The 27,064-nt window shown below is 40.6% G+C and overlaps 1 protein-coding gene across 19 annotated transcripts in view; it reads right to left on the bottom strand.

The window, feature by feature from the left end:
- Positions 1–27,064, bottom strand: part of KALRN (kalirin RhoGEF kinase) — a 513,896-nt gene that overhangs the window by 67,955 nt on the left and 418,877 nt on the right. For 12 of the 19 annotated variants that reach the window (XM_083487460.1, XM_083487445.1, XM_083487444.1 and 9 more), the window contains one exon: positions 17,304–17,550. In XM_083487460.1, the coding sequence (XP_083343586.1) occupies positions 17,304–17,550 (247 nt within the window). Of the gene's footprint in view, positions 1–7,319; positions 7,505–17,303; positions 17,551–27,064 lie in introns of those variants that run through there. The other 7 variants (XM_083487446.1, XM_083487447.1, XM_083487448.1 and 4 more) reach the window with 3 other exon arrangements.

Here is a 27,064-nt window from a genome sequence, read left to right as displayed (position 1 = left end):
TATACATCAATTAAGAGCACTCCCAGGGTCACTGATGGGGTCCTGGCATGGCCCTAGCCCACACCCAGGCTTTGGACAGTAACTACACCCCTGGATCCCTTTAACGGGATATCCTTAACGTGGAGAGGCAGGCCTGAGGCAACAACCACCCCTCCCATGACAAGGCTTACCCTATGCCTAACCTTACAAAGTTGTGATGATTGCTACTAGGTAGGTGAAAACTAAATGGCTGGTTCCAATTTGCCAAGTGGAAAACTTCCTACCCGGCCCCAACAACCAGGCAACCGACATTAGTCATAGCAACACCATAGTCATGCAATGCAAGAAAAGAGGGTGGGCGGGCTGGGAGATCCGATGAAAGGAGATGGATGGAGGCTGCCCCAAAGTCGCACTGCTGTTTAAATGGCAGGTGGCCACGCACCCAGCTAACCCAATTGGTCAGCTGGGGGGGGGGCGTGATGTGGCTGGGCATCCCACTGATGTGGGCAGCATCCCTCCACCCACTGCCGGGTAACTGGGGAGTCCCGGAACCCTTTCCGCAACGCAGCCCCCTGGAAAAGGGGAGCTGTCCTAACAGGACTGCTATGAAAATACAATGACATAGAAGCATATTTACCACCTTGAATGCCTTGGAGGAAAGAGCAGGTATTTATGGTCATGAATCTGCTGACATCAATAAATACCTGCTCTTTCCTCCATGGCTTGTTTATGCACTGAAACAAACAGCTAATTATTTTATATAGCATTGGATTTCTAGAGAGGAGCTCCGGCCACCAGTTCCTTATCCCCATTTCCCCCATAATAATTTATCCACATTTCTCTCTTTTCAGTTCTTCCATTCTTGTGACCACTGTTTTACAAAACAGCGTAAAAACATTGAGTTTCTTCAGAATTAGAGAGCTTAAAAGAGGCTTTATTGACACAAAAAAGATTCAATATTATTACCCAATAGCAAGATTAAAAAAGAATTCAAATCAGTATAATTTGGGGGTGGGCAGAACACACAGAGAAAAAAACGTGATGACAAGATGAACAATGCTTGCCTACCTGGGGACTAATAGAAGTCATTTACACATGAAGTACCGTATTTTTCGCTCTATAACACGCACCCGACCATAACACGCAGGTAGTTTTTAGAGGAGGAAAATCCGTAGGCATGCCACCCGTAGGCATTGCCTCCATAACACGCACAGACATTTCCCCTTACTTTCTAGGAGGAAAAAAGTGAGTGTTATGGTGCAAAAAATACGGTAATTCCTATTCAAAATACAGAGAACTGTAGCATTATTATAATATATAAGGTTTATTAAAATAATAATAAAAAGATACATGCTTTATAAAGCAAGCCTCAAAGCAGAATCACTCTTAGAGATACACAGTGGACCCAAGAGTCAAGGTCTCTCTCTCTCATGTCTTATCAAGACACGTGGGTTTAGACAGGTGGGTTGCCCAGATAGCTACAGTGAAGAATGGCTGCCTTGGCACTGACATTGTGAAGAGAAGTAAACCTGCAACAAGTAGATATCAGTGATGATGGAGTTTCAAAGTGCCTTACAGGAAAAGGATAAAAACATAAAGCTACAACAAAGCACCAAAACTATTCAACCAACACTAACCCACTATCAAAAACAATCAGCTAACAATAACAATTAGCCTTCCCCCCTGAGCCACAAGATTTGTAGACTACCTAAAAAGTAAGCTCAACAGTTAAAAGTTCATAATGAGAAGAATTTGAATGTTTAAATAGTTAGAAAAAATAGAATATGCAGTAGGAATGGGAAGCTTTAGGGAACAAGGGAAAGATGGGTGGGAAGTGGACAGAATAGAATTATGGAATATATCTATTCCTTTTCCTTCCCTTTCTTTCACTTTTTTCTTTTTTATTCTTCAGTTCTCTCTGTGTGTGTAATATATATAACACCAGTGCTCAAAAGAATGCTTTCTATGGCTTTCTTTTTGTAACCTCCTATGAGCGTCTTTGGTTAAGCACTGTTGGACACAGGTACTAAAAAAGCAAAAACAAAACACCTCTCTTATTGTTTTAATTTCACAGACTCCAAAGGCTAACAATGCATGTAACCCACAAATACCAGTAGTTATTTGCAATAAAGGGTAGGTTTTTACCAGTTTCTCATAGGTTGCTCCTGATGTAGAAAAGGTGAAAACTGCCAGGTCCAGAATCACAGTCCTGCACCCTTTGTTGCCACATAGGAAACACAAACAAACATGACCAGTTTGTGTTCCAGATACCATGAAAGCACTAGCTATGGGGGGGGGGGGAACATTACCCTCCACATTCCTCCTCACTCCTGTCGCCTTCACATGAAGATACCTAGGTCTATCAAATGTAGTCAGAAGTTCAAAGTTACAACCAAAGATATCCTTATGATACAATGCGTCCACAAGTGCTGTCTCTACATTAAAAGAAAGCTAGAGTTTTGTTGTAATTTTCAGTTGTACTCAACATTTCTTGTTTTGATGTTGTAAAAGAAAAATCTGTATCTCTATCTGACTCACTGGTGGAGTCAGCAACCATTTCATCTCAATGCAATTTAGAAATTGCTATTTTGGCCAATTTGAGAGCCCCACATATCAGCTTAAACAAAGAAAAACAAGGATGTCAGAAGATCCCATCACAGGTTGCACCATAAGTATCTTCCGCTTGACTCTGAAATAAATTGAGAGGTAGAGGGATAAAGTATGATCTCAGAGAATTTATCTGAGTGTGGCCAGCCAAAATAGATGGTGTTCCACATAACAGGTACATACCAATAAGTCATTCCAGACTGAATACATTTCTATTTCTGGTGAGGCACTGTTCTAATATTTGAAACCCGTACATTCAAGTAGCCTAGCCTGAATCTTGCGGGCTCATTTTTTTGGTTTGGAAGGAACTAGTAGCCTAAGTAGGAAGTCAAGTATCAATGAGCCCAAGCTTCAGCAGAAATCCAAAGCCAAGTTTCCCCTCTTGGAAAAATTTGGTTTCACATTTTCTCTAGTCCGATTTAGATTTTCCTTGCTAATGACCTTCCACAGAGCAGGAAACACTTAAGCCATAGCACAGCTCTACTTATCTCAACTTACATTTTCAAGGTACAAGGACATGGGAGAGTAATGCAGAAAGCAAACTGCGCAGGCTTTAAAAAAATCTCAAATACAGTGGTTCCTCTGTTACAAACTTAATTCGTTCCAGTGGTCCGTTCTTAACATGAAACCATTCTTAACCTGATGTGCGCTTTCGCTAATGGGGCCTCCCGTTGCCGTTGTGCCGCCGCCATGCGATTTCCGTTCTCATCCTGGGGCAAAGTTCTCAACCCGAGGTACTATTTGGATATTTAATTTGGCACATTTTACTAGAGAATCTTCTGCTATTCTATTTTATGCAACAATCAATCTTAGTAGTTGTGACCGTGGTTTATATTGCATGTGTGGTGCCCGATGATTTTTATGGTTATTGCTGTTTTTCTTTTTGTTATTTTTCTGAATGATGCCATGGCTTATGGCTAGCACAATAAAAGTCGATGATGATGATCATGATAATGAACCCGAAGTACTACTTCCAGGTTAGTGGAGTTTGTAACCCGAAGTGTTTGTAACCCGAGGTACCACTGTACAATTCTTTAGAGATAGACACACGGGAGCACCTATGACTTTAACTCCATTTGCATGTTCACCAAAGAGTACCTTTGAAATGTCTATGGCCCCATCTGCACTATATTTAAAGCTTAGTTTAAACAGTCATGGCTTCCGCCAAAGAATCCTGAGAAGTGCAATTTGTTAAGGATGCTAAGAGTTCTTAGGAGACCCCATCCTCCTCAAAGTGCTACAGTTCCCAGAGTAGTTGAACAAGTAATCCCTCTTCCCAGGGAACTCAGGGAATCACAGCTCTGTGAAGGGGAAATGGGTTGCACTATCAAGTCTCAGCACCCTTAACAACTACACTTCCCAGGATTCTTTGGGGAGAGCCATGGCTGTTTAAAGTAGTATAAAACTACTTTAAATGTACAGTGCAGATGGGGCATATGTGCCTCTCTTTGTGTAAGTGCATACACATTACTGAGAAATATTTGTGCATTTCTTACTGGTCAGGAACCAGAATGCAAGCACCAACCTAGTGTCACCAAACCAAAAAGCAAGAACTGGGATCTGTCTTTCATAAGCAAGTGATAGTTGTACCATTTATTGGGTTTAAAGGTTCAACAGCAAGCCAAAGTAGGGAAAGTGTTCTCTGTCATTTGTTTTCAGGTCACGTTATGTCATAAAATTATGTGCCTGAACCTGTAATGGGTCCTCTGGATATAAAGATCCAAACTTGATACTTGAGAGAACCGTATGACCCAGCCCTTGGATTACCAAGGGAAGCCCAAGAACATTTATATGGACTAATTTAAAGTCAGGAAGACAGACCAACTATTTTCTAGGGTCCACATTGGGGCATTATCTTTGGGACATTTCTCCTGAGCAAGAGCAGCAGAACATGGAGAATTTTTTAAAGCCCATATTTATGTCATCCACACCACCAGATATTCTTTGTTAAACTACTATATTCTGCACAGCAAGTGTTTCTCCAACTCCCAAAGGAATATTACAACCAGAACCTAGAACCACAGAACCATATAATTGTAGAGTTGGAAGGAACCATGAGGGTCATCTATTCCAGCCCGCTGCAATGCAGAAAACTTTGACCCATGAGGCTTGAACCCACGACCAAGATTAACAGTCTCATGCTCTACCTAATGTTCCGATACAACCAGCAAGAACGCTAAAGGTTTCCCTACTTTTATAGTGAACTGCAGCTATGCAAAAAGGTCCGGTTTATATCTCACAATAAAAAACTTCACTCACTGAGATCTTTGAAAGGAACCCACAAAGCAACGACTAAGACACCATGCTGAACTCTGTCCATTTGAGCCTTTTTGCATGTCCACAACCACCACCTACTTTATAAAACAATGCTGTACAACTGTTGTAACAATGAAAGTTTACACTGGATTTTGAATTGACATTGCTATGGTGGCAAAAGAGGGCATATCTTGTTGCTTAGCATTTCTTGTAAAGAATGCAACAGAATGGTTACTGCCTGCTACAACTGGGGGTGAAATGCAAATAGCAGAACCGTATGACCACAGAACAGAAGCCAGATTCTGACAGAACAGAAGTCAGTTTCTGGAAAGTCACCACTTTTTAATCACAGTTAGAGGAAGCAAAATTATTCCTGGGGCACGAATATATATATGAGTACTTAGATGAAACCAAAACAACTGGCACGTATTTTTGAAGTTTAACTTCTCAATCTTTTTATGTGGGAAAGTCAAATATCTAAGGTACTTAAAAAATAAAGTGAAGCACACTTTGAAAATTAAAGACTGCATATGACTTATTAAGTTTGTTAAAGGAGATCTTATAAGATTTTTGCCTTTCTAAATGTATCTCAAACTACATGCATATGTTGGGTGAAAAAAGCACCCATGGATGGTTATAAAATTTGTGGCTATGCAGTTTCCTAGCAAATACATGAGACCTATGAAGAAAATTCCTCAAGTGTGAGTAATAACAAAGCATTAATATATACTGTCTGTATAGTTCTGTATAACAGGCTAGTTTTATAGGCTCAAATTGCTGATGGGCAGCAGATAAGGCTAAGCAACAGTGCCTAAGGCCTCCTAGGGAAGTGGTCCTATAATTGGAGAAAACATAATGCTGGGGAGGAACCAACTCAATGGGATTCTATAAAAGAGATAAGGAACCCAAGAATGATTTCCATAACCATCAGGCAAGGTGAAACATCCACCTTATCTTGCATAGGTAAATGGGCTTGATTTTAGGGTCATTGTTATGGACCTGGTTGCAACCACCAAGAGATCCTCACACATGGAAAACCATGCACACACATTGGCAAAAGAGTACTATTTTTCAGCTGAGAGGCAGAGGTGAGAACTGAGTTTCCCCCCAATAGGTGATAGTTGTCTAGCCCTAAGAACACTGCACAGGCAGTTCCAGAAACTGTCTCCTTTCCATCTGCCTGCCTGGAATCCAGAAAGCAATCTGTGCACAGAAGCTTTTTGTCCAAAAAGCTTTTCTGCTGGACTGAGCAAATGCACTCTCCTTTTCAATCTCATTTGTTCATCTGAAAAATAGAAAATAATGGCCTTTCTCACAGAGGCCAAACCTATTAAGTACAATACAAATACCAATTATCATTGTTTACAACAAGCACTTATGACCATTAGAGTGATTATATACCTTCTTGCTATAGAAAACCAAGTCAGGAATTATACAAACTACATAATGTAGTTAACACCTTGCCATCCCACCCACTTCTGATGAATCTTTTTAAATGCAGACTGAAGTCACCATTGTCTATTCCAGGAACACAGAGAGAAAATGAAGAACCCCCACCCCTATTACATTTTGTCCAAAGTCAGCAGAAAGAGAGGTTTGGAATTTTGTTTATTTATACACAACGTTTACCAAAGTATTTTGAATCTGCAATCTGGGGGGGACGACCCTAATGGGAGGGGAATAAATGCTTTCAGAAACACTGTAGTTCTTTCTCACAACTCCTTCAGCAACAGTTTGCTCTTATCGGCAAAGCAAGGTCACAAAGTTGTCTGCAGAAAAACTATGAACTCTGCTCCACCCTCCAGCACACACACTTTTTATCTCCGAGTTGGTTCTAAAATACAGCCCTGGTTCATTCAATCATTACATTTGTTAGTTTATTAGTATTGAACAGTATTTCTGGGCCTATCCTATCTTTACACAGAAGCATATTCCACTGAAATTGATGGAGTTTACTCATCACCAAATGCACAGAGGGCTACAGCCCTAAAGTCAAATGAACATATAGAGTGCATAGGCATGTAGACAAGAATTATAGCTCTCAAAGTTGTGGAGTCTGTTTGCACTTTCTTAACCAGCAGCATATGCTGGACAGAAACCTAGAAAGAAGTCTCTCTCTCCTGGCAGAAGACATCTGAGGATATGTGCAAACAGAGATACGGAGTTGAGTGACAAGTCAACAGCAACTAGAAACCACACACATATACCACTTGGGAAGGGTGGTATACATCAACATGCTATTTTTATGGCTTTTCTATATACAGTACAGCTTCTTCCTAGCCCCCTTAGGGAAAAATCTTGAGCACCCTTCAAACCCCAGCCATATAACAAAGCCAGGGTTACGCATTTCAAGTTTAATATCCCCAGAGTTAGGAGTAGCAAACATTTAGTTTTGGATTTGAACAGCCTACCCTCTTCCTCCCAGAGCTCCAATGTTCAAACGAGAAGCCCATCCAGTTTAGTAGCCGGCTACCAACCTCTGCACGCTGGGAAACAGCAGCAACACTTGGCGAGGAACCAGCCCAGGCAAGGCGTGCTGGTATAAGCGTGCCTCCCACCCTTCATTCTGCCTCGGGGGTACTCATGGCAACCAGGCTCCGCGGAATCCACCAGCTCAGCACAGCACACTCACACCAAAAGTATCTCACCGCAGAGTAAGAAAGAAAACTACCTTCGGAAAAAGAGGCGAGCAGAGGGAGGAGCTCTCTGGAGACAGGGGCAGGGCCAACCCCCAGCTGGTGCTTATCTACTTTTGCCTGCAAGACTGGCTCGGAACACGATTATGCAACGCGGACGAGCGCGTAGGAGGGAGGGAGCGAGAAACGCACCTACTACGAATCGCGACGCTCTCCTCTGTAGCCAAAACATTGCACAAGGACTTCTTCCGTCTACTCGGAAAACAAATGACAACCTGTCCTTGGGGTAGACGTTGCAAACAATTAAGGAGGCAGTATGTCACTTTCGATTGCGCCAACTTTAAATAACAAAAAACCCCATGTCTGCGACCATCACATCTTTGGTATACTGCAATTAGCTCTCTAAAGATAGATCTTTCTTTTTTTCCCGTCCGCGAAAGCGGGTGGGGAAAATCCACAGGTTTCCTGCCCGCTTCTTCTTAGTGACAGCTCTTTTATTTTTGGGAGGGATCCCGGTCGATCAATCAGCTGTTACTGCGAATTCTGGTTACAGCTTGTCGGTGGTGTGGACGGAGAAACCGCGGGTAACCAACTTGCAGCTTCTTGGTTCTGGCGCTGGCTGTTTTCTCAGCTGGCTTCTGTGCAGAGCTGCTAACTAGCCAGAAACAGACTGTGTGTGTGTGCCATTTTATTTTTTTTAATGAAACTTTTTAGGGCTTGAAGCTGCAGCCAATCAAACTTCAGGGCGGGGGCCATTACTGGGCCTGGTTCAACAATTAGCAAAGAAGGAGATATCCAACAGGTTAAGCTTTCTCCCAGCTTTCAGATGCAGTGATGAACGAAGTTTTCCCTTTCCTACAGTTTATGGGGCTGTTGGACTCCAATACCCATCAGCCAAAATGGCCAGTTATTTGTTATGATGGGAACTGTAATCAACAAGACCTATTGGACCACAGGTTTCCCATTCCTGCTTATTTTAAAGGCAGAATGGCAGGGTCACTGAGAAATTTGGCAGCCCTGGTTGTATCAGCTGTTTGTGAATCACATGCTGACTCTTCTCCAAAGCACAGTCCTTCCCTTCAGGAGCCACTTACCCCAAGGCTGCTTATAGCATATATATTAAGATAAACATTGAGTTGAGAATGCATTACTTGGGAATGTTGCAAGAGATAAAACAGAAGGCTTATTTTTAAACAAACGTGTGCAAGTGTAGCCAATATAGGTTTTTATTTGATTTACAGTCACATAAGGTGGCTGCCTTATAGGAAGTAATTCAACTGACACAGTTCACCAGCGCAGATAGACTATAACAGGGAAAACTGCATCTGCTAAATTTCAATATGCCATGGTGCAGCTGCTAAAACAAGGATTTTAATCAGGAAAAAGAAGCAACATGCCTAATTATTGCTGCATAATAACCAGAAATTCAGCAGGTGAAAATGTTCATGCATGAAATGCAAGGCTGAGGAAAACTTCACCTACTGTATTTCTGCCTGTCAATGCAGAAGGGCTGCCAATAATAAAAAAGGGTAATGTAACCATTCTGAAGTGAGCTACACATGTCTGAGTAAGCTTCTGATGTTGTGTTTCAGTATTTATATAACCCTAGTGTTCTTGCTTCCAATTTCAGAACAATAGTTTGCTACTGAAGATGTTATATGTCATAATTCAGTTCTCAGGAATAATGAATTGACTTCAGTGGCACTAATAAGTAGGTTCATGACTCAATACTTTCAGCAGTGGTTTGTGTACAGTACCAGAGTCCAAAAGGGTGTGCGAGTGACATCTTTAAGCAATGTCAGGCTTGATGTTTTAGCAGGGAAACTCAGCCTTCACTGTGACTCCTTGCCACTCCCTTCCTTGTTTGTTCTTCAAGGTAGCTATTTTATCTATTTGAAGAATACCACAGAGAGTTGTTTGCTTTTCTTAGTCTAGTATGGTGTGATGCTTCTGAACTATAAATTCCTTTGGAATGTTCTTAATAAATAGTGGTATTATATTAGGGCTGGCAGCTTCTTTGACCGGCCCTGCTCTTGTGCCTTTAACAGCAGCCTACTACTGGGAAATGAGGCAGGTGAAGGCTTTTACTGCCATGGAAATAATGTGATCAGAGAAGTTCCACCTGCTTAATTGAGCCTCTCAGCCTGTTGTTAAAATCCCAGGAACAGGGGATGGGAGGCGATGTTTCTTATCCAGTGTACCCAGCACATGGAAACCCACCAATCAATAACATTTAACATGCATGCCTGATGCATCTGGGATTTTATAGAGACGTTTCCAAACTGATAGTAAAAATAAAAATAGGGGTTTTTTTCACTGCTTACACATAAATTTGAACAATAAAGTGGTAAAGGAACACCCTGATAGGTGTTGACTGGAGAGCAGCTACATAGTTCTTTAAAACTGAACCTGGAACAGTTGAAGCATTAGGATTTAACTGTGTGCAATGAAGCTCAGGATGGATGGACCCCAAGTTGGGGAGCAAAGCAGTTTCCTTCGCATAAACAGAGCAGTTGCTGTCTAGTTAGCACCCACTCCTTAAGTGTCCTGTAGGTTGTCCCCAGTACATGCAAGTAGTTGGTAGAGCATGAGACTCTTAATCTCTGGGTCATGGATTCAAGCCCCACATTGAGTAAAAGATTCCTGCATTGCAGAGGGTTGGACTAGATGACCCATGTGTACAATAGTTTTCTTTGGTGGTTTTGAAGGCTGGAGATTTATTGGTGGAACACAGAAGCACAATAGAATGAGAAAACGAAGGATTAAATCATCACTTACTGCAACAGACAATTATTGATTTGTGTTTGTAAACAATGGGAAATCCTTTACATTTGCTTATCAACAACTGAAACTTATTGCTTCAGTGTACATTAGAAACACACACAATGCACACCCACCCAACCACCCTGGTAGGGCGGGTTATGTCTTTAACAGAAGTAGCATTGGCAAAAGTGAGCAGGTGAAAGTTTTGTTAGCATGGAGATTATGTGATGGGGATGGCTTAATATTTTGAATTTGGCCTTTCCATAGATTTTAAAGCTCTGACAGGGGGAACAGAGCTGGCAATGCTAGAGTGTTCTTTTGACTTTACAGCACATCACCTTTCCGCAAACCCTCCACAAGCAAATCTCTCAGGAGCTATTTCAGCTCTTTGACAAAACGTGATGTTCTTCTGAGCCACCTAGAGGGCATTTCTATCCCAACAATAATCATAGAACAAAGCTGTCCTTTATGATTCTGTCTCATGCCTGTATTGAAATCAGTTGTGACTTGCTTCCATCTGAGCAAGACAGGTTGTGACAAATAACGTGCCATCTGTTCCACTCAAAGAAGATGATGAAAATACTGAGGTTTCCAATGGAAAGTTGCAATAAAATATCTGCCTTAGCAAAATATTTATTCAACTAACCAAATGCAAATTTCCCACCAGCCTTGTTTCTCCACAGCTAAGGCAAAAGAGAGGCATAATGGACCATTGTCAGCTTTTGAGGAAGTATACAGGTGCCATGAATACCAGAGGGAACATAAAGGAGAGGCAAAATGGTTTCTTTGAGAGTAAGCAACATTTTCAATATCTAAATGTATTTTTTTTGGCCTGTGGAAACATTCCAATGATCACTTGATTCCTCAAATTATGGAGGAAGAAGCAAACCCTAAAGCAGGCAGGTTCATGCTATATTAAACTTCAGACCCACAGTTTCTGGAAAATAAACTAGTTACTGGAAGAGCAATCTAACCAAACCTGCTGTTTTAATTTTGAAACAGACATGCTGCTGTAGTACTTCAGGGCAGGGAAAACCACTGCGTTATTTTTGAGTCTTGTGTGATGACACAAGTATCAAGAGGTAAGAGTGGGGATTCGGGTAATTATGACTACAGTGTTGGGATATGGGTTGACTGTAAATGAGGATTGAAAAATCCAGCATTGTCTGACACAACATTAAACATACTGCAAAGAATAATGGATGATTAAGAGGAAATTTTCAACAAGTTACTCTCCTCTCCTTTGTCTATATAACCATGAAAGGACCAGGAGGCCTGTGTCACACTACTTCCATCTAAATACTCTACAAACACCAGTTTTTTAGAGCACCAATGTAGGTTTGGATCAGAAGTTTGAGAATCTTGTACACCTGCATTCCATATCAAAAAGAACATATGTTTCTTCTTATGGAAAATGGTAACTGCTAGCTTAAGCTTTGTGGCTGCCACTGTAATCTACAGATAAGTGGACACTCACATATTAATAATATCAGTATTACAGAGTTTTTGACTTTTGATATTAATGTGACTGGCTAAGAACCCAAATAATAACTAAGCAGCCCACCAGTCCTGGACTTTCTGATGCACTATATATAGCAGTTTTTACCAGGTGCATTGGTAGATTATAGCCCCATGTTATTAAACTGCATAAAAATTACATATGCTAATTTATATGCAAAGATACAAATTTAGACAAACAAAAACAAACCCTGGCTCTTGCTGTCAGGGCTTGCTCTGAGCTTTGAAGTGCAAACAGGATTTTCTGGACACTGTACACTATGTCAGGGGCAAGGAACCTGTGGTTTTCCAGATGTTGTTGGATTTCAGCTTCCTCTAGTCTCAACCAGCATGGCCAGTGAAAATGGGAGTTACAGTCCAGCAACATCCAGAGGGCCATAGGTTTCCTGCTCTATGTGGCCCACTGTCCCACCTGAAATATTTTTGTTAGAACTGCTTATTTACATAATTAAACTACAACAAGCATTATCCAACATCTAGCATGACTTCTCTCTGTCTTAGTCACCCACCCATTCCCACTCACCTCTTTCCCTACCCTTACTGCATGTGCCCTGGGTAAATTCAGATGATGGGTGGGTAGGTCTAATTGGTACTGTGCTTCACCTAGCCACATTGTAAGCAAATATTTTTAAAAATACAAAATGCATAAAGCCCCCAGCCCACAAGCTAACAGTGCAAATGACTTTTATCCAGTTGACAGCTCACAGTTATACTTAAAGACATGAGATGCCCTTTGGGCAGGATAAAACCAGTTGCTTCCTTTCTGCTGTAGTCTTTGTCATTTAAAGACTACTGCTAAAATACATTATGAAATTATCAAATGAAACCTCATCATGGCTCACATGGTACTTGAGTTCTAGTTAAGCCGTGGATAATTTTTTATCCCTTCCTTCTTCAGAAAATAAAAGGACACCTTCTGTTCCTCTCTAAATAAACTCTAAGTTTAAAATAGAATGGTACCAACTCTGTTTCTTAAAATAGTCTTTCCTGTTTTATTACAGAATTTACAGAGGAAATAAAGAGCCTGATGAATTGCCAGTGGTGCTTCTCCAGGGATAACTTACTACCGATTAAAGTCAAGTGACTTTAATGATACATTTGGTTTGCCAGTTCTGGTAAACAAATATAAGTCTAGATAAGCTTGTGTGCTCAGAAACAACGTGACTGCAATCTAAAATATACGTTATAGACAACAAAGCTTCCAAACCGTCTACACTGGAAATCTAGCCCTATCACAATACAACCATTTTAATACACTTTTCATTTCCCTAATATTCTGTTCATAATATTGCTTTAGGCAGTGAGGGGAAGACTAATGTCATCAGAAGCACAAGTGGCAAAATACATTCCACTGAAGCTAATGACAAATTCAAAGCAACTAGCTCTCCAGTTGTTGGGCCAGAGGGAACTGAAGATAATTGAGTTAATTTAATTCACTTAATTAGAAGAAACACAACCACCTATGATTAAGTGCCAGAAACAAAGAGACATCATGAGCATGACATGTCCAGTCCGAACATAGCTGCAGGTCAAGAATATAAATCTCATAACTTTTAGATAAATAGGTTATACTAAGTTATTTGATTCAGATAAATAAATTAAGCCAGGTGCTACAACACAGAGAAAATCTGAAAATGTTGGTTGTTGAGCCTTTCCAAGAGGAATCTGTCCTGGCATTTTAGCACAGTAGGTCCATCAAATTTCTCACATTCATCTGTTACATGTTTTCATATAAAGTATGGCAAGAGGAAAGGCAGATCACCTTTGGTTTTAATGAGGCTAACAGCCTGATCCTATGGCTCATCATAGCTGCTGGACATACAGTATCTTATATAAAGATGGTGGGACACACCACTTTCTTTTACAAAAGTCTCCAGCCTTAACTTTGGATTTTAGCGCAGGAGCTACAAAAGAGGGATGTTCCCACTGCCCATAGGTTGCCCTCCTCCACTTTCTTATCATTAAAAAACGACTTAGTCATGCACATACTCATCTGTGGTAAGAATCAGACTTGGAGGACCAAAGAGGAAATTTTTTGAAATTGCAACAGTATCTTAGCATCTTTCAGGCTGTGCCACAAATGATTATGAGGGCAATTTGGCTACTAAACATTTTTCTGGGCTACTAAACATTTTGCAGGCTCATTTGTAAGGCCTTTTGTGACTGTAAGCCAGTTTTTCGCAGAATGAATTTCCCGCTCAGCACTTGTACAGTGGATATTGCTCCATGAGTGAGCCGGCTCATTAGCTTTAAAGCCAGATTCTTTGGCTCAAGCTTCTTAGAAAGTGTAAACACATGATACTTAAGCTAAGAAAATCTACAAAGTGTCCTGCTACTAACACCTTCAACATGACAAGTTTTATTTTAAATAACTTTCTTTCTTTCTTTTTACTCCAGAGTCTGCAGGTTAATTCATAATTGCAATGGTAACATAAATAGGTATGTCAATTTTATGTAACCACTTCCTTGTACTATGTCAATTTCATGCTAGATATAGTACTATTTAAATGAAAGGAGTGAAAAAGGGAGGTGTGTTTTACTTGGCTGGATGGATAGCCTGCCTTCCATCTATGGCATCTCTGCCATCTGCCACTTCCTTTCCAATTCAAATACAGTAAACCTGCAATTTACATGAATTCAGTGCTATTTTTATAGAAAAAGAGGTGTTGGAACTCACCATTAACACCTCCCTTGTTTTCTTATAATGACAATGGTGCCCATCTGAGAGGTGCCAGAACTGAGTTCTGGAGTTCAGGCTGAAAAAAAAGCCCTGCCTGCATTTAACTTGTGTGCATTCAGCTTTACGTGCATGGCAAAAAATAAAAAATAGAAGTAAGGAGCAGGAAGGGGCAGGGTTCCAGAAAAAATTACTTTGGCAATCCTACTCCAATGGGTTTTGACTAAACATGATTTTGGATTTAGATATGATTTTTAGAATGAGTTACCAATAACTGAGAAACTAGAAAGTTACTATAAATATAAAGTTTCTATAAATACTATAAATGAGTAACTAGAAAGTAACTAGAAAGAAACTATAAATCAGGAGAGCCCTCTTGTGAGAGGAAAGAGTAACAGCATACTCATACTTCCGGAGGCGGCGCCAATGGCAATGGCGGTCTCCTTCTAACTCGGAGGGAGAAGCTCCGCGGAAACTGGGTCTACCGCTGCGGGGACCCTTTCAAAAACCGCAGGTGGGGGAAGCCTGCAGCCGTGGGACTCGGTGGGCGCTAGAAGTGCCCCCCCCAATTGGCAAAGGGACCCCACGAGGGGCTCCGGAGCAAGAGCAACAGCAAGAGGGTGGCATGGGTTAGATCACAGCAATAGTTTTTAGGAGCTGAAAAATGCTTTTAACAGTTGAAAAAGGCTCTGCTTTTTGTAGATGCAGTTTCCTTTTCTTTCACTGTGTAGAACTAAATGGTGTAGAACTAAATGGTGAAAACATTCTAGAAAAACTGTAAATGCCATATTGGTAGTCAAGATAACTCTGAGACTAATTAGCAGTTGCTGCAAGAATGAATTGCCTATGTTTATGTGCTTGTTTTGATATATGCTAACCGGCTTGCTTTGATGCTATGCTTCTCTGTAGGCTTAGGACACATGGTTATTGGCCTAGGCAGGGGAGCAATCTAAGACTTGGAGGCTTGCACCTATGCCTTCATTGGCAGGCAGTGTTCAAAACTCTCATTGTTCTAGGGCTAGGCGCATTTTGCGACAGGGAATTTCATTAGCGCAAGCAGTTTCTGAGCTCTGAGAACAGTATTGCCCCTAAGATTTCAGATTAAAACTGTAGAGGGGAAGGAAAGGAGGACCTTTTTCTGCCTCTCCACTTCCAGCTACTCTCTGAAAACTTAAGAAGAGACCCTCTTAAGAATATTAGGGGGGTGGGCAGGTGAAAGACTAGACCATGTGAAAAACGAACGTAATATTTTAGCTTCAGTTCTTTAATTTTCAGCTTTGTATTCTTGTTATAAAAAAGTGTGTCTAGACATTCTATTGTTGTACCCATAACCTAGGTTTAGGTGCCATTCAGCTCCTAGCTTTCAAATCTAGAATGCTTGCTGTTTCTGTGTCTGTCCCAAGTCTATAAAGGCAGCAAGGCTCTGCAGGCTGTGTTGTAAATTTACACCTTTTTTAAATAAAGCACCAGAATTGATCACTTTGGCATTTTTGACATCCTTGTTTGGTATCCCTGCACCAAACCAATTGCATAAGCTCACCATTGGGCCTGTGGATCAGATTTTGGACCTGTGAAGTAGATTTTTAAGCAATACAAAAAAATGTGCAATCTGTTTACCAGAGGTGAAAGTGGAATAAGTGCATACATCACAAGCAGTGGCTACATACCCACCATGCATTTAAAGTACATGAAAAGCATACACATGCCACCAAGAACCCTGGGAACTGTAGTTTACTCATCACAGAGCTACCATTTCCAATACCCATTTAAAAACTACAGTTCCCGGTATTCTTTTTTTTTGGGGGGGGAGGGGTGCTTTAAATGCATGGTATGTATTGCATAGTGTGTATTGAGCCTAAGATTCCTCCCTTTTATAGAACAAATCTCAGAATGCTGAATGCCTTCTTTTGTCCCTTTGTCTAGTTTTTAGATAAATTTCTAATTACTTAGTCAATATCTTCAGAAAAATGCAGACAGTGAAAACTGCCTACATTCTTCTGTTTGCCTGTTCACTAAGATTAAGGGATGTCAGTTCTTTTCACTACTTCTTTTCACTGCCTTTGCTTCTCTGTTGACACCTGGCTCCAGAGTAATAGTTGTTTGTCTCTGTTACCCTCTTCCCTGAGGTTTAAGCATGTTACTGGCTTGACCTTTATTGGGTTTTTCTTACTCCACTTTTCTGTCCATGAACACACGAAGTGAATTATAACATTTAAAATAATATAACATAAAAACATAAAAACAGACAATATATGACAGCAGCAAACGAAATCCAACTAGGCATTCTCCACCTAGACTATATTTGTGATTGTCCAGCTCAGGCAAAAGCCCAAGGGTTTTCTTAGAAGAAATGATGCTAAGGTGAATTGCTTAACAAAACTATCCTTTCCAGCTAACTGCTATAATGTGATAGAACTCAGGTGCTTTAGGTATTGCTTTTTGGATCACCTGATCAAAAGTTTCAAAAACAGAAGTTTGGTGCTTTATTTTTAAATATTCCCCCAATTATTTTTTTTAAACACCCTTGAAAACCCTATATACTGGGAGAAGGTGATTTTCGGAATGACTCAAAAGCCATCCAATCAGCATTATGCAGAGAAGGAATTGTTTTATAGCAGATACAATGTCTGGCTAAACAGTATGTAATTGGGTTTCCACTCAAGCAGGAAAAACAGGTCCCTTCCTTCCCCCACCCTCTCCTGGCTGATGCAGGTGAAAAGATAAGTATGCACATCAAAAGTGCAGATAGCACACTTCCACAGCAGGCTGGCAGCTCAAATTATGAATATCTGTACTTTTATCTTCCCTTCGTTTTAGCTACTGCTTAACAGAGGAGGGAATATCAACCCTGTTCAATTTCTGCCTACCTTTTCCTGAAGGAAAGAAACAGTCCATCTCCACACTGCTCCGGGAATGTGAGATACAGAGAGCACTGCTGGGGACCAGCCCTTCCTGAGGAGGACTCCGCTCTGTTGTCCGTACCAAACACCAGCCGGGCCTTTCACTTGGCCTTTCCAGTAACTCCACCGTTTGCCCCACCTGGATACTCAGCTCACTACTATGGCTGGCTATAAAGTCTTGTAGTACCACAGTTAGTTCACATCCTCCAGACAGCTGTAAGGGGAGAAAATTGAAACAGAAAAGAGGAAAATTGAGTCACCTACAACAAGGCACAGGGAATTTTCATATAACATTGGCTCTTGTAATGAGAAACATAGTTCAGTTTAATAGTTTCCACTGTGGATGCTTCCAATATGTTGCTTCGGATGGGATTCAGCCACATACCTGTAGGGCAAAGCAAATGGGACTCATACAGCTCTCAGTCAAAAGAGTGGGAGGGTTCAGTGTTTTTTTCCACTGTTAAAACCAAGTAGGTTTCACATCCTGGCTAGAGCTCAGACATGGGGCAACAAAGCACAAAACAGAGGTATCCTTGCTTAAACATATGCCTGGACTAGCCTTCCCTTTGTGGTTAGATGCTGTTACCATCTGATTCTGATTACTATATGTTAAATCTGCCTCCAAGAATCTCTCATCTTTCCTGGGAAAGGATACTTTATTGCAGGATCACTAGTTTTTAAAATGATGGAGCCCATGAGACATCTACTACTCCCCACGGGAGGGAAAACAATGATTATTATTATCACTGTTAGCTAAATAGTGCCACCAGTGTAAATGGTGCATTACAGAATTAAATAAAGCAGGCACTTGGTATAAGAGTTTGCCATCTAAGAATTAGATGAAGGAGAGAAAACAGCAAGGGAGAGCTGGAAAAGGCAAAATTCAGAAACACATTTTATAAATGTAATTTATGCAACACCTAAAACACAGTGAGGAGGTAATGCTGAGGATCTCCCTTACTATATTGTTCAATGGTACATCTATAAGGAGGCAAGAGTCGCTTCGTGTACCCTCGCCTCTTCCTCTTTTAAGTTTTTAACAAATGTACAGGGTTTTTGGCTGCAAAGGAAGAGCAGTCTTTTTAAAAAAAACAAACAGGAAGGCTAAGACAAATCTGCATGGATACGAAGTGGCAGCCAGTGTTCTGTCTATATTTCTGTTCTGCCTTGTTATGTCCTATGGTTAAAACAAAAATAACATTAAATATAAACTTTCCATAAATAATAGAACTGAAGCAATGAAAGGAAAAGGAAAAGTCAATCTAAGCCCTTACAACAAGATAAGATATTTTACACCATAATGACTCTCAGATAGATGCTTGCAACAGCAAATATGGTATATATTGATTTGGGGGGTACATATCTTCAGCTCTAATGATAAGCACTGTTGATGTCTGCAGTGCTGAAGTGTGGTGTGCTTCAGCATTTATTATTCTCTTACCAGTCTGTGTGTAGCCTACAGGGACTAACTTGCAGCCCTTCAGTTGTTGGACTGCATCTCCCAACTACTGGCCAAGCTGGCTAGGGCTAATGGGAGCTGTAGTCCAACAACCTCTGGAGGACCACAGGTTAGACACCCCTGGTGTAGTCCACACAGCTGGCTAATGATAAAGGTAATGGCTGTGCCATTCAAGAAAGGTCTGCCTTTGGCAGAGACCTACCTAGGGTCCCTTACATCCTTGGCAAGGAGTTGTATTGGCACCCCCAGCAAGAAACTGTATTGAAAAGAATCAATAGCCTACATCCATCATGTATGATCTAGCTGAGATTCTTGCATTGCAAGGGGTTGAACTAGATGACCCTGGGGTCTCTTCCAACTCCACAGTTCTATGATTCTAAGTTTCACTGCTTCCTTGTTACTCTTTTTACCAAATCTTGGCAAACCTTTTCTTTCTTTCTGGCCTGTGTCTATGCTGTTTGATGTTCACAATAGTTTAGGGCAGGTACTGTTTGCTCAGCATCCCACTCATTTGCTTCTGGATTCCTGATCCATGTACCCAACTGCATAAGGATGTGTTTACTGACTGCTCTCTCTCCTTCACTATTTTCTGTGGATCTTCCTATGAAAGGTCTTATGCAAAAGATCACTCTGTAGCTGGGTGAGAAGGAATGTAGCAGAAGATTGATTAGACCTTTATTCATAACACTGACTATGTATCATTAAGATCAATGTTTTCTTGCCATTTCTACAGCAAATGCACTTAAGATCTTGTCTCTCTGCATATATTACTTCCCATCTTCCTTAGCCATCCCCAAAAGCTGAAGGACTACCAAGGAACAAAATGGCTCTCAAACTGTGAAGCCAGTATAACTCCCTGGGGAGCTGCAAACCAAACTACTTCCTGACCTATCTTTATGCCTAGAAGGGTTTTTTAGTGCTTTGATAGTATCTGGAATTGGCTGCTAAACTGGTCCTTGGAATCAGCACAGAGCACATTCCTCTGTGAACAAACCCCACTTTTGTTGCCCGATGGTGCTGGGAGGCTCAGGGGGATGCTTGAGCAATTTGATCTTTATGAAATCTGACATGAACTGAGCTGATCTGTAACTCTGGATTAATATGTGGATTGGAACCCCATTATCAACTGAACTTCACATTTCTCTGACACAGTGCTTGTCTCAAAATTCACCTATATGCATTTTAAAAATGCACATTTTGAGAGATAATATGGTTAAAATTAAGTACTTTAAGGAAAACATATTTAATTATGCATTAAAATTCACAGATTAATATGGAAATGTGATGGAATGGATTTCTGAACGAACACATGTAAAAGTGGCATAGACAAGAAACAGACCTGAGCCACCCATCCCTAGCCTCGTATTTTCATCACAGACTTGAAACTTCCTTGGAGTGTATATCTAAGGGATCATAAGGCACCCTGAACAAACCAGGATGTCCATTAGCTTAGCTGGTTTTAGTTGCTTAAGTTACATTTTTTGAAGACTCTGTAGTAGTTACATGGTGAACTATGAGTTTGGCTCATTCATAGGATTTCAGCATAGCAAAAAATACTATGACTGCCTTGACATACATCAGAGTCAAGGATTTCAATGTCATAATTTAGGATCGCATGGGTAATAAAGGTAGTTCATTAAAAAAGTTGAGACAATCAGGTTCAATTCAACTCCTTTAAAAGAATATAGTCTGCATACAATGCAACACACAACCACTAGATGTCCATATTTGCTGTCTAATGGCAAACTGGATGTCTGCATCAAACTAGACTGTTTTGGACTGAATGGTGGGGGTGTGATACAAGATATGCCCAGACAGTGTATATGATGGTCAGTTAGTAACTGACAGCACCAAACCAAAGCTTTAAAAGTACCCATCAATTGTTTACAGCAGTAAGGCTGGTAGAAGTTACAAAAGCAGAGGAAAACTTTCTCTAGATGCTTCATACAACTTTTGGAAAAAATAACGTAAAGATTCAAAGGAAAGAGGAAAGTACCCTTAAATGCTGAGGGGATAATTTACAAAAAATAAGCGAAGTCACGTGGCAGAATTCCTAGAAATCTACATGACCACAATGACATCAAAGGCATAGCATCTAGCTTTCTACAACAAAGCCTTATAAGCTTCATGATCATTCCTAAAATTGCATATTTTGGATATTTTTGCAAAAATGAAGTGCTTATAGCAATGAAGAAAGCTTTGAGAAAATGGATGCAATGTCTGTTAAAAGCTCAACAAGTTTTTAAGGACAGTGTAAGGTTTCCCTTGGCTAAGGGGCACAGGCGCCTTCCTTATATACATTTAGGCACCAGGCGAAAACATTCCTCTTCAACCAGGCCTTGGGTGGGCTGATATTAACATCGTATTCCCTTTTAAATGTGCTTGTGGGAAGAGGTGGGTTTATTGGTTTGTGGCTCCCCCATTTTTATCATGTAGTCTGCATTTTCATCTTGTATTTTATCCAAGATCTATGGATGAAGGGTGGTACACAACTTGAATGAATTAATGATTAAATGAATGAATATTTTGGGCAACCAGCAGGGTTTCCATTTTCTGGTTGCAGCTTTTGGCATTTTGCTGAATTCTAGATCCTCTAGTGGCTTTGTGGGAAGCTACTCTTATCTAAGGAACAGTACAGTAAACTGCAAAAGCCTCCTCATCAATTATTTGTGACCCCATGCCTCAGACAGGGGCTAACATAAAAATCAATTTCTGACATAGCTCCTGTCAATAACTTATTAAACTCTTAATCCTCTGAAGTAGCGAAAACCGCTTGGGTCAGGGGGAGAGCACTCCTGAACTCTGGTGCTTAAGGAGCATTTGTATTATTTGACCCTCATTTATTGTTACCAGGCAAAGACTCTTTGTCCTTTTCATCTTCTTTCATTTGTTAAAATGTCACTTGAGGTAGAACTCAAGCTATGGATCCATCACAGTGGGAGTATAGCCAGAGGAATTCCAATGAAGTTGATCAAGGACATAAGGTTGCTTCTAGTGGAGCTACTTGCTGGAATAACTTTGCAACTGCCTCCCTCTATATTAACAAATGTATAATACTGCAGGTTTGGGGCAGTAAAATGTATTAGATTAATGATGAGGCAATCCTATGGTCTCTTATGTTGGAGAGGGAGTTCAATGTCAGATTCCCCTTCCCTGTCGCTGCCACTGAAGCCTCCAGTGCCCCGGCCCAGCTGATGTGGGTGCATGGGGAAGGTATGGGAAACCACTAAGATCTGAAGGATATAGTCATCCCAGTCCCCTTACATGCCCCTGTAATTCCTAAGCATGCCTAAATCTCCCTTGCTCTCTCCACTGTTCCCAATAGGAAGGAAAATATAAATTAAATAAATTAAACCCAGAAATGGACAAACACAAGATCATTCTTTTGTCCATTTTTCTGCCCTGTTGGCTCAAGTAACTTCAGTCTCCCCACCAACCTTAGGACTGCATTGTTAGTGTTCAAAATGGAATCATGCATGCAAGTTATCTAGAATCCTCCTTCAAAAGGAGTAGGTCAAAAAGATTAGGTCATATCCATCATCCTTGACCACTGACCCTGTTAGCCAGAGCTGATGGGAACTGTAGACCAGCAACATTTGAAGGGAGTACGTAGTTCAAAGGACAAGATTTTTTAAAAGCTGTCCTGGGGTATGTGTGTTTGTTTGTTTGTTTGTTTGTTTTCAGTAACACTGCTAAGATAGTTCTTAGCAGTAACTTCTATGTTTAAAGACAATTTGCCACTGGATACCAGTTGCTGAGGGACTGTTGCCTACATGACCTGCTTGTAGGCTTGCCAGAATCATCAGGCTTTCATTTATTTGTAACAGAATGCTCAAAAGAGAATTTTGAGTTCAGTGGGGCTTTCTCCCCCAGGTAAGTTTGTATAGGATGACAGTCTCCTTCTCCAATGTTAATCCAGGTACTGTTTTATAATATGCATTTTTTTAAAAAAGGCTGCTAGTTAATACTCACACATATGCATGAGTAACATCGGATAAAAGTCAAGCCTTGAGAATATAATATTTCTCAGGTAAATGTGTTGGTACCATTTCCAGAAATATGTTTGTGTCTCCTTATTTCTGTAATAATTTCCCTCATTAAGTTTTATTCATTTTCTTTAACAGCTTTTCACAAAGCGACCACATGTTTGCATTCAATAAAAGGAGGAGGGAACATTTATGTGAACCGGAGCAAACAATAAAAGGGTTGGGAGAAATAGGTAGCTGATTTAAGAGCAAATATATAAAACTGGGAAGGAGAACATGAGACCTTCCAGATGTTGTTGAACCCCTGCTCCCATTAGCCCCACCCAGAATGGTCAATGGTAAAGGATGATAGGAGTGGTAGCCCAACAATATCTGAAGAGCCATGGGTTCCCTATCCATGCTGTAGAAACACAGGGAAATTATCACACTGTTATGGAGTGCAGTTAGATTCACAATAAAATCAAGAACAGAGAAACACAAAGTGCTGGTTCCACTCTCTGCTGCTCCACAATGCTAACAGAAACTGGTAGAGCCTTTTAAACTACAATGATGTGCTTCTTACGTCAGTCCCATGTGGAAAAAGATACTTGATTTTCCATGAGGCACCTATCTGTAGGTGGCATGCCTCCTAATTATTGTGACACTCAACTCTCTGCAATATTATACCGTTATGTTTGATCTAAGTACATCAATATGGAAGACTGAGCCAAAGAAAAACTATAAAAGATGGTACTCCAGTCCTAGACTTTCTTTTTCCATATTTAAATATGGAAATGTAAGGGGAAATATTTCCATAGATCTGGACTGTAAGCATATATATTTGCTTCTAGTTCCAATCATTGCTCATAATGACAGAGTATTATTCAAGTCCATCACAGCAATCAGATTAACCACACCTTTCCAGTAAGCCTCCTCCATAAAACCACTGGATGGGCAATACTGCACTATCCTGTGAAGGGGTTTTGTTAAAATATTGAGAGACTGAATTGGCACTACTCTCTTAAAGAGACATGTTTCTTCTATAGCACAAACTGATTTTATCTATTCTTTATCTAGGAAAAAATTGGTTAGATTAGGGGAAAAGCTCAAGAAATTCAGAGCAAGGAAACACTGTTAACACGCAACAGCAAAATTCACAACATTCAACACTACCAGGATGATTTAAACAAAGCACACATCTTCACTGAATATGAACCAAACTGCCATTTCTGTTAGGAAACTTCTGCCCATCAGGCTTGGATGAAAGCCAGTTTTAGTCACTATGAAATTCAGAGAGCAGAAAAGTGAGAAAGATAGAGAATGATGATTAACTTATGTCTACAACCTAGGGTGGGGGTGGAAAATGGAGTCCTGTCAACTCCTCTCTCTCCACGTGTTGAATTTAAACTGCACATTGTTCAGTATTGTTGTCATGCCCACCTGGGTGAATAGGAAAGGGCAGGATGTAATGTTCTCTGTGCAGTTTACAAAAAGTTTCCTGCGTAGTTTTATGAGTTGTATTTTCCCTCCTATTAAAACAGATGGCACCAGTCACTTTTGTCCATCCCTGCCTTTGTGTACCAGGCCAGAGAGCTATCCAAACATTTGAATAATTAAAGCTACTCCTTTATAAGCAGAAAAAAGTCCTCCTAAAAATGTTCAGATATATCTTATGCAGGAGACTGGGATGCTGCCAAAGGTATTTTTGCATGATATCTTATTGTCTTTGTATGGACACCCACCCTGTGCCCTGTCAACATCACATTCCCCTTCTCTGTTCCACATTGTTGACACATCTTAAGTGATCCTACACAGCATGTAGCTTAACATGCAGCAATTGTTTCTGTCACCAAGCCTATATGCATAATGTGTAGGAATGGTAACAAAAAACGCCACTCCATGATGAATCTCCATTTTTCTTATAATGCATTAGATCACTTACCATGTGTTGATAATGTGGAGGTGGGGAAAGTGATGGATGTCCAGATATGGGGTAAGGGATACATGCTACAGGGGGAGAAGAAATCATACAAATATGCTATTTTGGGCAGCATCCCCGCATTCCACATTAAACACAGTTCCACTTTATTTAGTTTTATGAGGCCTCATTGATTTCTTGAATACAGAAATCTCAAAATACTTTGGGATCCAGGAGCTGTTTGAATTAAAATAAATATGGACTTGTGAAACCTCCTTCCTGGTCTAGGTCTCTTAGGTAGGAAAGAAGTATATGGGAGGGAGGGAGAGATTCAGTTGGTTTTGTTGCTGCCAAAGGAGAAGAGAAAATGTCCAGATAATTATGGAATCATTGAATTGTAGTTGGAAGGGATCACAAGGGTCATCTAGTCCAATCCTCTGCAATGCAAGAATCTCAACTAAAGCATCCGTGACAGATGGCCTTCCAACCTCTGCTTAAAAACCTACGGTACGTATATGTATGGTCCTTTAGACCAAAAGAAATCTAGTTGTTTTACAACAGGTAAGAGACCACAACAGTAACTGGAAACATGCAGTTATAGTAGCTGAAAGAAAATCTGTTTCTCTGTGTTTAGATAACATGCACCTTTTAGTGTTCCAGATTGCTTGGGCAGATTGTGGCACAATAGGAATCCTTAATAGACAACCACATCTACAACCTGACTCTGCTGATTTTTGGACTGATGTAGGCAGCCTGTGCACATACATGCGCTACACAGCTTGGGATGATATGCTTGCACAATTTGTAAATGTTCTTTAGGAAAGAAAGGCTTTGCAACTACGGCCCTAGAATAGCAGCTCATTAAGATTATCATGGAATTGTTTTAAGGTTGGGGATATCCATATGGCATGATGCTTTGCTACTTTTTCTTCTTTTACGCCATATATTGCTGTAAACATCAGACTAAGATAAGGAAGTCTGTGTGAGCCTCTCTTGCAAAGTCCTCAGAACCTTTAGCAGGAAGCAAATAATAGTTCATGTTCAAATACTATAGCTTTACATTCAGATTGCAACAATAAATGAAAATGCATATGTTGCATTCAAACTTTACACAATTCAGTAAAATATTGGTGAATGGCGAAGGTGACCAGTGAAATACTGGGGAAAACGAAGCAATGTGCCACCTTCAGGTTCTTAACTAAGACTGAAGTAAATAGCAAATATGGAGGAGCAGACTGAGAGGTCTTGAGGACCACATTCAGTCCCTGTGCCCAAGGTTCTCCAACCCTGCACTGGTGGCTATACTCTGGATGAGGGTAAGCTGGTACCTCAGTAACAGTTCATATGTACGAGGCCTGTCATTTGAATACATAAATCATAGTTGATCAACTGAGTTTTAATGAATTTTAATTTGCATATATTTGCATCTAAAGTAGCAGGTCAGACAGAAAAAATTGGATTATTTGTTTTTAGATTATGTACACATTTGTTGCATCAGGCAACAAATTGTTGCATCAGGCAACAAATTTGTTCTTCTAAGAAGGCACTTATGGATTTTTAAACATATCACATAAAATAATTGTTGAAAGAATTAAAATCTGCTCCCTGATTAATTGGAAGCACCTTTTCAATTTGTCAAAAGTTTTTAACTGATTAATTAGCAAAACATGGCATTACTGGTGAACAGCCACGACACTCATGTAGTAATAGACTTACAGGTGGGTCCCCACTGCCTTATTCGGCACATAGCATTTCCAGATTGTCTCAGCTGGCCCTTAATCACTTAGTCACTGCTCCTAATTAAGACTATGGACAGAGTAATGTTAGAGGGGGAGGGGAGATTCCATAACAGAGGAAGTACCACTTTCTAAGCCTGTCATGACCTATGACCTTGCAGTACACCATGGAGGGCTCTGCTGAGGAAGATGTTCAGACTGCTTCCTTGGGAGAACTACAAGTGCCTTATTGAGGGCCTTCCTATCTGGAAGACAGAGCTCTGACTCAGAGGATGAGTCCCTAGAAGAACCTGTGTCCCAACCTCATAGAAGTCAAAAGACTACAAAATAGTGAAGAGCCTTTAAACAGCCAGCCAGCTGCTCCAAGGAACTACCATACTCCATGTCTTGTCAGCCTGTATAAGGCTTCAGTTAGCTCTAGCTCCCAGCAGAAATGACATCTCCTGTAGCTGCCTGCAGAGGAGAACACTTCAGCCAACACAGCCCCATTGGAGCTGTCAGAGATCCGGTTGCTGCCTGCCCAGACCTGACTCGGGCCTGACAGTAGGCAAAGCACTGCTGGGCCCGTCAATGATGTGGTATCTTTTCCACCCTTTTCATCTCTGTTTTATTCTTAAAATCCCCTCCTTTGGTTCCAGTGCATGAGAAAA

The sequence above is a fragment of the Podarcis liolepis genome (genome assembly GCF_965112155.1).
Source record: "Podarcis liolepis genome assembly, chromosome: 1".
Lineage (NCBI taxonomy): Eukaryota > Metazoa > Chordata > Lepidosauria > Squamata > Lacertidae > Podarcis > Podarcis liolepis.
The sequence above is the reverse complement of the archived record's forward strand: the minus strand, read 5'-3'. Positions and strand labels throughout refer to the sequence as shown.